Source organism: Petaurus breviceps, unplaced genomic scaffold (assembly GCF_028583685.1).
Source record: "Petaurus breviceps papuanus isolate PSGF00001 unplaced genomic scaffold, PetGlider_PUasm1.0 208, whole genome shotgun sequence".
Classification (NCBI taxonomy): Eukaryota; Metazoa; Chordata; class Mammalia; order Diprotodontia; family Petauridae; genus Petaurus; species Petaurus breviceps.
In genome coordinates this window covers 9,347,118-9,360,595 of record NW_027185852.1, presented here as the reverse complement: position 1 = coordinate 9,360,595, position 13,478 = coordinate 9,347,118, and the positions used below count along the sequence as shown (strand labels likewise).

At 45.7% G+C, this 13,478-nt stretch overlaps 1 protein-coding gene across 1 annotated transcript in view; it reads left to right on the top strand.

The window, feature by feature from the left end:
- Positions 1-13,478, top strand: part of LOC138165259 (3',5'-cyclic-AMP phosphodiesterase 4B) — a 533,960-nt gene that overhangs the window by 369,712 nt on the left and 150,770 nt on the right. Inside the window, exons 4-5 of the mRNA XM_069093395.1 lie at positions 7,429-7,465; positions 7,588-7,658. Of these exons, the coding sequence (XP_068949496.1) occupies positions 7,429-7,465; positions 7,588-7,658 (108 nt within the window). The remainder of the gene's footprint in view (positions 1-7,428; positions 7,466-7,587; positions 7,659-13,478) is intronic.

Genomic DNA, 13,478 nt, shown 5'->3' with positions numbered 1-13,478 from the left:
ACACACACACACACACACACACACACACACACACACACACACATGGGCACTGTCCCAAAAGTCTCAATGTGGTTATAAGTAATTAAAAATATGTCTATTAATATATACATATGCATGTGTGTATATTTTGCTAGTTTTAATAGCTTAAAACTGTACTAAGACAATATATGTATACATGTGTATATGTGTCTGTATGTATGCTAAAAAACCTTCCATAATACACATATTCACATATAGATTTGTGTGTGCATGTGTGTGTGTATATATATGTGTGTGTGTGTGTGTGTGTGTGTGTGTGTATTTTTTGGAACTACTGTGTTTTGCTAAAGATTTCCATCTCCAGGAGAGCCCTTCCTAGAAATAAACAAACAACAATATAAAGGACACTGGGGACGTTTGAACATGCATTTCATTTCTTGTTAGTCCACCATTTGTCTCTCAAGAGGGAAAAAAGGCAGCTTTGCCAGCAGTCCTATGGAATCCATGCTGACATCCTCCTCCGCTCCCAGCATCATTCCGTCCTTTCCTCTCCCCTTCATTATGACTCTTTGACACCTTTACAAGGCCAGGCAATAGAATGAATCAGATGACTATATCACTATTCTGTTCTCCACACCCAAGTTCATTTCTTTATTCATTCATTCATTCACTCAGTCATCAAGAACTCATTTGTGTAAACTGTAGACCCCAGCTACCTTAATGATTCTGGGAGATAAATACAAGATATGATACTTGAGGCCCGAGACCTGGGTTCAAATCTGTTCTATGCCAAGCGGTATCTGTGTGATAAATTACTTCTTTCCCTCCTCTGAATGAGGATAATAACTCTTGCTGCCACTACTTTAAATACCCAACATGAGGAAAGCCTTCTGCAAACCCTGCCATTTTTAATTTTGTGTCTATTGGGAATCTCTTGTGTATATAGATAATCATAGCTTTAAAGCTGGGATGGACATTAGAGGCTATTAAAGTTTGACATCATATACAGATGATAATAATTACAGGCAGAATTGATGCAGCACTCTAAGGTTTGTAAGCCTCTTCTTACTCTATCCTCACAACAACCCTGAGAGATAGGTGCTATTATTATCTGCCTTTCACACAGCCAAAAACTGAGGCTGAAAGAGGCTAGGGGACTTTCCCAGGGTCCCACAGCTAGTAGTGTCTGAGGTCAGATTTGAACTCTAGCTTTCCCGACTCCAAATCCAACATTCTGTGCAGTGTACCACCGACCTTCCAGATGAGGAAACTGATATGACTTTCCCAGGTCCATGAAGCTAAATAGCAGAAGCAGGCTTTGAACCCACTTCTTCCTGACTCCAAATCCAACATTTTATCCCCCATATCATAATATGTGGTTTCCCTGGATTATAAGTCCCTTGAAGGCAAGGGCCATTTCATGCTTTCGCTGTTCTTGTCCATCCTTCCTTTTTAGAGGTTCAATGATATCACAGGGGGGTGTCTCGGTTTGTGTGTGAACTGGATTTAAGTGAGACAGAGCAGCGAAAAGCCATCAGCCTCTGTAGCCCCCTACAAAGCCCAATGCCTAGCACACAGTAGGCATTTCAAAGACCAAAGCCCACATGTCCAATTGTCCTCAGAAATCGATGTTTGTACAGAACTCTTAACATGGTCAAAGCACATGCCCACGATCTTCTCATTGAGTGCCATGACAGCCCTGTGGAGAAGGTATCCCAGGGATTCCCATTATACATATAAAGAAACCGAAACCCAGAAAGAAGTGACTTGTCCAAAGCACACAGAGGTAGGTGAGATCTGACCCAGCTGTCCCTGCTTTCTCTCTGGGTGGCTAGCTGCTTTCCCATGTGGCCTCGTTCACTTGGGGATACGTAGCCCCTCCATACTAAGAATCTTCTGGTTACTATTTCTGCTAGTCCTCTGTCTAACTGAGAAGAGCTCAAGAGGAAGGATCTATGCTTTTTTCCCCTCCCTGTGAGTGGAGACTTGGACTAGAAAAGTTCTGGTGCTGAGAGGCCCAGCCGGGGCCAGCTGGAGGCGCTCTGGGCTGGGAGTCAGAGAGCCGCCTTTCATCTCCCTCTCTTCTGTGAATTTTCTGGGTCCTCTTGGCGCCTCATATCCTCCCATACACAAGGAGAGGATTGGACTCACTAATCCCTACAGCCCCAGCTCTGAATTCTGTGCTCTATGAACAGAATCTACTGACATCTCGAAGCCAGTTTTCTGAGCTTCCTAGCTGAGGCTACACCGTGAAGAGAAGAGGAAAGAGGTGATGAGTGAAACCTTGACAAAGGTGATGGTGATATGTAATTTAGCCCCATCTTTTAACCAAGAGATGAGTTTGCAGGTGGGTCTCTATGTTTGCAGGATGCTGGTTCAATCCAATTGCACGGCTCGGTAAGCGTGCTAAGTGCCCACTGTGTGCGAGGCACTGTGTACAGAGGCATGCCGGTCCTTTGAGGACTTTGCCTTTTCCCATAGGATGCACGATCTACACAGAGAAAGTTAAGCAAGTTAAGTGAGACAGAGCAGTGAAGGATAGAAGAGAAGGGCGAAGGAGAAGGTCAACCGCTCAGGACATCACTGTAGGAAGCAGCACCTGTCAGGGAACAGCGAGGGGAGACATGAATTCCAGGCTCTGTTCAAAGACCGGAGGAGGCAGATGAGCAGTCCCACATGGACTGGATCGCCAGATGGCGCTCACGCTCTGTCCCAGCGGGTTCCAGTCTTCTTACTCCAGCCGCTTCAGAAGTGGTTTGTGGGAGAATGGCCAGACACGAGTCATTTCAAAATAAACTAATTAAACTTTATATTTTTATATTTAATTCATAGCAAACTTTAAATTTAATTTATATTTCATCCCAAATAAACAGTTAGGATATTTGCATTAAGAGTGAAACTTATAAAGATAATACCTTGATGAAGCACTCTGCAATTTATAAACAGCTTCCACATCTGTTACCCGATGTGAACCACATGGACCAGCCACAAAGGCTTATGAAGTGCCTACCATGTATGTGTCAGGAGTTGTTCCGGGTGTGGGAAGACAGAAATGAAACAGTCCCTGCCCTCAGTGAGCTTCCATTCTGTGCGGTTCATGTTCACAAATAAATGTGGAGTATCCAAAATAAACAGGCCGTGATTGGACAGGGGTTTTAATAATAGTGTTTATTCTGTGCTCTAAGGTTTGCAAAGTTTACAAATAATATCCCATTGGATCCTCACAACAAAACTGAGTGAAAGACACAGGAGAAAACAGGCAGGCAGAGATTAAATGACTTGCCCAGGGTTCATATGTCTGAGGCAGGATTTGAACACAGGTCTTCCTGACTACAGAGTAGAACTTTATCTACAGCATCTCCTAGCTACTGACTGGAGCTCACCTTTAAGGAATTGGGTTTGTTCATCAAATTAGGCTAGAGACAGCTAGGTGGTGCCACGCCTACACAGTGGGGGCCTAGAGTTAAAAAGATTCATCTTCCTGAGTTCAAATCTGGCCTCAGAGACTTCCTAGCTGTGTGACCCTGGACAAGTCACTGAACCCTGTTTGCCTCAGTTTCCTCAAGGAAATGGCAACCCATTCCAGTATCTCCGCCAAGAAAACCCCAAACGGGATCACAAAGAGTCGGACATGACTGAAATGACTGAACAATACCAATAGAGAGACAGAGGATAGGTAGCTAGCTATCTGTCATCTTCACAGATCTCCTGATCTCTGAATAGTGACCAGCACTCACGTGGTCCGAGGGGGCCACGTCCTCACTTCTGAGCTTGTGTTCTGTGCTTTGTAAGCTCGGATTGGCCTCCTGAGGCTCACTGTAAGAGCAGCTCTATGGACTTCCGCTAATGTCAGCCTGAGTGACGTACGACAGGTATATCCCTCCACAGAGATGTGTGACAGAGACGTCCCATCAGCCAAAGTCACGGCCGGGCCCCAGCCCATTGATCAGCCAGTCACAGGAGCGAGGCAGTCAGCCTCCTCGGCCCCAACATATCAGAGCGTGCTTACTCTGGGGCTTATCCAAATCCATCCGTCAGAACCCTTTATATAGGACATGTATAAGGCACGTCATTAGACTGTAAGCTCCTTGCAGGCAGGAATGGTCTTTTGCCTCATTTTCTATCCCTTGAAATTAGTACAATGTGGCAGGCACATGACAGGTGTTTAATAAATGTGCATTGATTAATTGATGGAAGGCAAGCAGGAATAGCTGATGTCATTGTAACAGCACCAGAGAGACGGAGATGAAGGGCAGCTGAACAGAAGTCTCCTCTATAACGTGCCTGGCAGAGGGATGGCCTGGAGCCTTCAGCAGAGCGGATGCTGCTCCCTCCACCCTCCAAGGCAGCCCATGCCGAGCTCTGCACTGATGCAGACAATGCCCATGGTCAGGGAGCTTTCCCTTCCATCAATGGAAAATCCCTCTTTTTTGCATCTGGTTCTCATCTTTCTCCCTTCTGCCCTCATTTTGTCAAGCAGAACACAGCTAAACCCTTTTTGAAGGGACAGACATTCAGATCCTTAAAGATGGTGCCTTTCCTTTCCTTTGATAGGCTTTCTCTTCTCCAGGATAAACAGCCCTCTCATTCAGTGTGATGTCCAGACTGCCCTGGTTGCCCTCCTCTGCTTCCTCTGTCACCCAATACACAGGCTTTCCCAAAGCACAGTGCTAAAGAGAAGGACAAGGATGTGGTCTAGCTGGGCCAGGGGGCATGAGGACCAGCAGCATCCCAGTCCTGGGTACAAGGCTTGCCTGGAAGCCCATTAACATCCCTGAGCTACTGTCGCTCCCACTTCATGCTGTTGACGTCTAATAAGCTCAGGATCCATTAAAATCCCCAGATCTTTTCTGGGTTAACAAATATCTAGGCTTGCCTCCCCTGTCTTGTATTTGGGAAATTGATTTTCTGAACCCAAGTTTTACATTTAGCCCTATTCATCTCACCTTTTTCAGTGAAACCTATTTAATAGATTGAGACTTCAGGAGATTAATAATGACTTGCCCAAGGTTGCGTAAGTAGGAAGTGTTGTTGTGAAGATTTGAACTTGGGTCCTATGAGAACAAACCTTTTCCACTCCAGATGAGTAAACTGAGGCCCAATTTGAAGCAATTTGCCCCAAGTGACACAGGGAGTAAGAGGCACCTGCAGGAACAGAATCCGGCTCCAAAACCAGTGATCCTTCCATGCTGGAAATATTCCCCCTGACCTCTGAACTCCCTGTGCACACTTCCATTTCCAGCAGTTCTTCTCACAGCTCTTTATACAGCCTTCCAGGTCTTTGCCCTCAATTCAGCTTTGCCTCTGTGAAGACCCACTCTTTCAGATGAAATTCTCTCTGATTGCTGCTTTCCCATCCTCTGTTGCCCCCTCCTAATAATTGGCAGTTAAGGGGCTCCAGAGTGCATGCAGCGCTGGGCCTGGAGTCAGAAAGACATCGTCCTGAGTTCAAATCCAGCCTCTGACACTCACTAGCTGTATGACCCTGGGCAAGTCACTTAACCCTGCTTGCCTCCGTTTCCTCACCTGTACAATGAGCTAGAGAAGGAAATGGCGAACTGTTCCAGTATCTTCACCAAGAAAACCCCAAATAGGGTCACAGAGAGTTGGACACAACCAAAACGACTGACCACCACCACCAGCACCAGCACCAAAATCCCTATGGGTCACCCTGCTTTTATTTTGCATAGACATACACACACATGCACACAGACATACATACATACACACATACATACATACGTATATGTATAGTTATATGCTTCCTCTCCAATTGCCTATAAGCTTCTTGAGGGCAGCGGGTATTTCATTTATGTCTTTATGTTCTTAGCTCCTAACAATGCTTAGCTTTGAATGGTTCCATCTTTCCCCTTAGCATGAAGGCTGCAGGAAGAGAGTCGTCCTGTGCAACAGGAAAAAAAAAATCCAAGACAAAAAAATCAACAAGAGTATGCTTTAGAAGGAAGGTGGGAGAATGAATTGTTCTCACAAGGCAAAAGGGAAAGAAAGAAAGCAAGCCCTTCTCGATTGCCGGATCACCTTCATGATTCACATAGATGTGGACTCTATACAAATGTTAACCTTTTCCCAGTCCTTGCTCAAGCATGGCTTCTAAAGACCTAAGGAGAAGTTTTTGTTTGTTTGTTTGTTTTGTTTTGTTTTTTAAGCAAATTGGGTTTAAGTGACTTGCTCAAGGTCACACGGCCAGTTGTTTCTGGGTGGGTGCTAAGTGTCTGAGCCTGGATTTGATCCCAGGTGTCCCGACTCTGGGGCCAGTGCTCTTACTCACTGTGCTACCTGGCCACCCCCTAAGTAGAAGTTTTGCTGGATAGTGACCTAAGGAGGCTTAGCCAAGTGCATACCAATTAAGAAAAACACTTGTGAAAGCATCTAAGTCTGTATTTGGCTCTTCCTAACGACATATTTGCAGAAAACCATTCTGGGGTTTTGTCTTAAAGACTCTAGACAGTGGGCAGGCTTCCACTGAACACTTTTTAGAAGTCACATTAAAAACAAAAGTAATGGGATTCGCAGACAGCAAGCAGGCATTTCAGCAACCTTAGGCTGCCTTTGGTTCAATAAAAGCTGGAAAACTCACAGTTAACTTTTAACTTTTCCCCAGACCATGAGGCCTTTTTTCCAGGGCTGTACCCTGTATGCCCAAGAGAGAGACAGAGACAGGAGAGAAAGAAGAGAAGGGGGGGAGGAGGTAGAGAGAATAAGTAAAAGAGAGAGGAAGGGAAGGAGAGAGGAAAGGAGGGAGGGAGAGAGAGAAAGAGAGAGACAGGGTGAAGAAGGAGGAGGAAGAGGAGAAGGAAGATTAGGAGGAAGGGAAAGAGAAGGAGAAAACAGCCCTTCCTTTCAATTTTCTGGCTCCTGCCAACAAAATTCACCAGTTGTACTGAATTCCAGGAGGCCAAGTAATTACCTCCTATGGCTATAAGCCTGGTAGGTTTCTTGATAACAGAGAACTTAACTATCCATTACCAACCCAGGGCAAAGAAGTCACTATGATTTCTATTTCTCTGGGGCTGAGATTGGCATCTTTATATTTATATTCACTATTGTTCCCAAGAGGATGGAATGTTGGTATCATTTATATTCTCCAGAGTTAAAACTAAACATTTTTGTCCCTGGGGCAAGGGGCAGAGAGTTTATCTGGCATGTTGCTGATGCCCTCCAGAATAACCCACAAGGTTTGTGGTCAACTGAAGGATTGGTCACTGTTGAGAAGCTAGGCAAGGAAGGGAGGAAAAGGCAGATCCTGGTGTGGTGCTGTTGGTGGCCTCCAAAATTTTGTACCCTGAGACAAAATCCTAGCTGCCTAGGCCTCGTTATACCCTAGCTATCACCCCAGTACCATGCGGGGGTCAATGTGTTTACTACCATGAAATTCTAGCATTCAGAATGATGTTTAATGCCTTCCTTTTGTCTCTTCTTTCTCACTAGACATGGGGACGACCTGATCGTAACACCTTTTGCCCAGGTGAGTATGGGACTGGATCCCTACTTGTGTGGACATCCCTTTTTCCTGCATGCACCAGGCCCCTCACGTTGTCACATTGCCATTTTGAAATTTTTGACCCTCTACACTGATTCCCTTTCTAGGTCCTTGCTAGCTTGCGAAGTGTGAGGAATAACTTCACCCTCCTGACCAATCTGCATGGAGCGGCCAACAAGTAAGTCCAGTCGATTTTGTGAATTCAGATGGTGCCTTTCATGAAAAGCATAGCGCTTAGAATCAGAGATCCTGGGTGCGAATCCTGGCTCTGATGTTCCTGGCTGTCTGGGTCTCCGCTTCCTCATATTTAAAATGAAGGGGGTGGACTGGCAGGCACTGAAGGTCACTTCCCGCTCTTACTGTGTGGTCCCCTTATCATTAAGGTTCGTGTCTTCCTGGCACACAGTAGGGGTTTAATAAAAGTATGTTTCCTCGTATCCCTTTGATTGACCTGCGCCTGAATCTCGGCGCTTTCATTAATTTCCTGTGTAGTCTGGAGTGACTCCCACCATTTCCTCAGGCCTCCATTTCCTCCATCATAAGATAAGGAATTTGGATTCAGGGCTTCAAAGGTCTCTGCCATCCCAGAATCCGAGTATTGTTTGAGGGTTCACTGGTGCACTGGACGTGCCTTTCACAGCCGCGTCACCAGATGGCGCCCTTATCACGGTTCAGATTGGAACAAATCCTCAAATCCAACCCTGCTCATTTTCCAAGAAAGGAAACTGAGGCTGGGAAACGTGCCCTAGGTCATACAAGCAGCAAGGGTCAGAGGCAAGATTGGAACCCAAGTCCTTTGACTCGGTACCAAGCGCTCTTTCTGCTGTGCCACACTTGGAAGTCATGTGAATTGCCTGATAGAGACACAGAACAAGTGACAGAAGAGGGCCTGGGTGGGTAGGTGGCACCATAGAGGATAGTGCACAAAGGGCAGGGCCTGGAGTCAGGAAGATGTACAAATCCAGCCTCAGACACTTACTAGCTCTGTGACCCTGGCAAGTCACTTTACCCTGTCTGCCTCAGTTTCCTCATCTGTACAATGAACAGGAGAAGGAAATGGCAAACTGCTCCAGTATCTCTGCCAAGAAAACCCCAAATGAGGTCACCAAGAGTTGGACAGGAGTGAAATTTCTGAATGACTCCAGCTCCAAAGCCAATGCCCTTTGCACTCAGTTCCAGCATTTATTATACACTGACAGTCACTGCAGATACAAGCCAACAGTGGAACAGTCCCTGCCCTCAGGATCCTTGCATTCTATCAGATTTACAAATACTCACAGGACTTAGTGCTGGAAGCAGCCATGAGTGCCCAGGGCCCCACAACTATTAAGTGTCTGAGGCTAGATTTGAACTCAGGATAATGAGTCTTCCCGACTCCAGGCCAGGGGCTCTATGCACGATGGCACCACCAGACCACCCCTTTCTAACTTAGCTTTTATCTTAAAAGCAACTAGGTGCTGAATAAACGCTTGTTTGCTTGAATTGATCCATGAAATGCATCACGTGGAGATTTTATTGTAGAAAAGAACAAATCCCAGGGAACCCCTTGCTTTTTTGTTGAACCATATTCTGAAGGAGGGCCCAAAGTAGCCTCCTTCCCTTACTGTCCTCAGGGGTTTACAATAGAGGAAATGAGGCCACCATCATCCTGCATTTTACCACCCAGAGAGTGAAAAATCCCCATGTTCTTTTTTGGCTCCCTCCCAGACAAATATGTCCAGGTGCAGGCCTGGATCAGCCTTTCTTCTTTCCTTTTGGGTTTCAAGTTCAAATACATTTTTAAAGACCCTGGGGGCAATGGAAGAGAGGCAGGGAGAGGAGGGGTTCTAAAGACATGGTGGCCATCCCTGGTTTCCTGCTCAGTTCAATTATCCCCCCTCCCTCCTGCTTCATTATGCCATAGAGACCAGGTGGGTGGATGGCTCATTGAGATTGGAAAGAGGCCTGAAAAATAGAAGAACAGTCCAGAAGCAAGAACTTCTTGTACTCTGACCTCTGCCCACCATCACTTATGATGAGGGAGAAGGGGGCGGAATGATGCAAAATGATTTATTATGGCTGTGTTAAGATGCTTTTAATCCAAAGGTACATAATCCTTCTGAAAAAAATGAATACTCTTAAATTGATGGGATCATAGAGTCAAAGCTAGAAAGGGTCATAGAGGTCAACTAGACCCCCCCCCAACACCCCTCCCAATAGAAACAGAAACAGAGGCCCAGAGAAATCTAGTAATTTACCCAAGGTCACACAGCTACCCAGCACAAAGCTGGATTTGGACACAGGTGCCTTCTTTCTGCTCTTCCACACTGTCTACCTGTGATGACCAACCTGCCTCTCATTATTTCATTACTTGTCTGCAAAATAGAGGGTCAACCTGGGCAGCCCCAGGTGACCTCAATCAATCAATCAGCAAGCAATTATGAGCCCCTCCTACATGCCAGGCTTTGTGTGTTTTAATAAAAATGCTTATAAGCCTTAAAGCAATATCAATGGATAAGCTGGCATCATGATTATTGATGATGATGATGATGAAGTCATAGCCATAGATTTCTTTAGCACTTAAAGTTCTTTCTATACTTGGCTGACCACATCTGAACCCTCTGGTCCTCTCTGTGAGACACTACCAGTATCACAGTCCACATTTTGAAGATGGGAAACTAAGTCAAGAAAGGATAAATACAGTCCATCAAAGCCTTGGCAAATGGGCATCAAATTAGTAGGTCGGTATGAGAGGCAGATTGGAAACTGGGTCTTCCCTGACACCCAGTCGATTTGTCTCTCCATTACACTAATATTTCTACTAATTAACAATCGCCATCATCAACTTGGCGAAATGCATAGAGGGCTGACCTCGGGGTAAGGAGGGCCAGTGTCCAGGTCTCTCTTCTGACACATAACAGCTGTGTGACCCTACCTAGTCACTCGCCCTCTGGGGGCTCCAGACAACTAACAGAAGATGAAAAGCTGCAGAATGGGGACGTTCTGGGACTGGTGGGGCTTCCCACACATGGAGCCGGCTCCCTATACTGATGAAATCATAAGTACAGATTTAATAAAAATCCCCACCTCTGCAATGCTTTTAAAGTTTACTAAATTCTTTCCTCACAATAAAACTGGAAGGAAGATAGTGTTATGATCCCCGTTTTATAACGGAGGAAAGAGAGCCCTACAACAATGAGCGACTCATACAAGGTCACACGTTTGAGGCAGCATTTGAACCCCAGTTTTCTGACATCAGAGCCGACGCCTCTTTCCACACTACCATTTTTCCCATGAGCACCTGCCTTGTGAGTAACAAAGCCAGTCATAGATTTAAAAGCTGGAAGGGACCTTAGAAATCAGACCCGTCAACACTCTCATTTTACAGACAGGTACACCTGAGGCAGGTGGCTTCAGGGATGTGCACGGAGTCAGGCAGATCCATCTGTCCAAGGGTACAAGTGGCCAGGGAGTCCTCCGACCCCAAATTCATTCCTCTTGCTAGAGTTTAAGCCTCGATCTCCTGCCTCCAAGTCTGGCCATCTTTCCAGTGCTCCCTGGTGGATCGGGAACAATTATTTTTTCCTGATCCTGTTGTCATTGACGTCATCCTCATCTCCTTCATCATCTCCTAACATCTGTCACTTCCCCTAGTTGCCATGTGTAAATGACTTCCTGTCCGGAAGTGGAGCACCTTGGGCAATCAAGCTACATTGACCAGTCTGGGCCACAAGAGACTCATAAAGTCCAAAACCACCCCCTGCAGTCCATGAGAGACAACACTCCTCCATAGAAATGGCTCTTGCTTTGCAGAAGGGGTGTGTTCGCTCAGAACCTTTAAGGGACACCCCTTTTGTTAGTCATGTCATGCGCCAGATTCGGGGGTTCAGAGAGGCCTCCACCCTGGCCTGGGTTGAATCTCTCCACTGCGTGACTTTGGATTATTTGCAATGGCTTTTGTATTTTATTGCCCAGCGCTGGGCTCTTCTTCTGCTTTATGACCTTGGGGGAGTTGCTTATCCCTTCCAGGCCTCATTTTCCTCATTTGTAAAATTAGAATAGCAAAATTCAAACTGTTCTTATAATCCCAGTGAAAGGGGACGATTGCAACCCCCTCAAAGTGCTAGCCAGAACCCACGTTTGAAACGCTTCAGATCACAAAAATAACTTATATTTGCAGAGCAGTTTGTTACCTGTGTTCAACAGCCCTGTGAGCCGGGTAATGCAAGGTCTTAGCTCCATTTTACAGCTAAGGAAACTGAGGGATATCATGTGCCTTCCCCACCATTCCAAAGGACTGATTAAAGGGGGAACCAGGGCTCAAACCCGTGTGTTTTTAATTCTTGTAGAGGGTTCTTTTCAGTGACCTACATACACCGCCTCTTTAAGCTATTCTAGCCTCAAGATCCTGGGTTCAAGCTCTAACTCAGACCCATCCTGGCTGTGTGACCCTGGGAAAGTACCTTCCCTCTCAAATTCCCTGGAAGTTCTCTGCACCTGTAAATCTCCGTGCAGGTGCTGACCAACATTAGGGAAATTTCCTGAATGGAAGCCCCCAATACCAATGAAATCACCTATCTGGCTAAAAAAACAATTATTCCTAGTATTAGGGCTGTTAACATTAATGATAATTAAGCCCGAGAGCAGGAGCTGAAGAATCTGACCGTGACAGGAGGGTTCAGACTGGATGCCTCAGCACTTGGTGATGCAAGCACAGCTTGTTTGCATCTTTCTCATTTTTTATTCAGATATGCTTTGATTATTTCACATGTACAATGAAGGTGGTTGATGTCATGGTAGCAAGGAATGAAAGCCTGGGAGTCAGGAGTCCCACATCTAGTTACCTGTATGACCCAGGAGAGGTCTTCCCCACTCTGGGTATAGTTTTCCTACCCTCTATGATAGGGAGGTGGGCTATTCCACATGTTATGGAAGAGTGAATGTGGAGCTTGAACCTCCTTGTCTAGGATTTGAATTCTGAGACTCAGGGAGTGATCCTTGCCAGTCACTCTCCTTTATGGAGATTGTTTCCTCATCTAGAAAATGGGCTCACCCAGGAGAACCCTTCCATTTGTCCCTTGCTTGTAGGATTATTTTGAGAAAAGTGTTTTGCAAATCTTGAAATGGTTCCAAGGACACCAATCTTGCACTGAGAGTGATTCCCAGAGGCCTCACTTACAGATGAGGAAACTGAGGCCCAGAAAGTCAAGTTACATGTAGAGTTAGAAAAGGTCTCAAAGGCCATTAAGTCTAAACCCTTCATTTGTGCAGGTGAGGAAAGTGGGGCCCAGAGAAATGAGAGGATTTAAATCTTAAGTTGGAAGAAACTATCTTGTTCACCCTTTATTTTACAGATGAAGGAAGCCCAGAGAGGTCATGTTACCCTGAAAGGTTAAGAGCTGAGGACCTCAGAGATTAGATTGTTAAAAAAAAATCTTTCATTTTACAGTAGGGGAAAGTGAGGTTCATAGAGGTTGAATGACATGCTCAAGGTCAAACAGAAGTAAGATCTGAACCCAGACCCCTGACTGCAAATCCAGCACTCTTTCCATATCACCCCACTGTTGCTTGATGAGCTACACCATGGTGCCTTCCAGATCTGACATGCCAGGCTCTTGCCGGAAGAGATGACTATGGAGATTTAATGCAACATAACAATTCCTGAGTAAGCTTGGAAATATCCTGAGGCCCCCTCCTCAGAGAAGCAAAAGAACAAAAAACAAGGGGTGAGGGGGAAGCCAGGAACAAGGCTGGCTGGGGAACTAGAGTAAAATGACTTCCTTCCTGGAAAGTCTGAGGTTCCTTGAGTAGTAGATAGGGAAATTCCAGGGCAAGGAGATAGTGAAAAAATTACAGAAGGCCTTTGCCTCATATTACAAAGGTTTGGCTTCCAACACTCACATTGTGTCCAAATGTGCACATAAAATCACCTTAATGGTCATAGGAGAGTCAGTTAAATGAGCCTCCTCAGGGGAGCCCCATGGCCCCCTTTTAAGCTAAGTTGCCCTCTTGGTGCAAA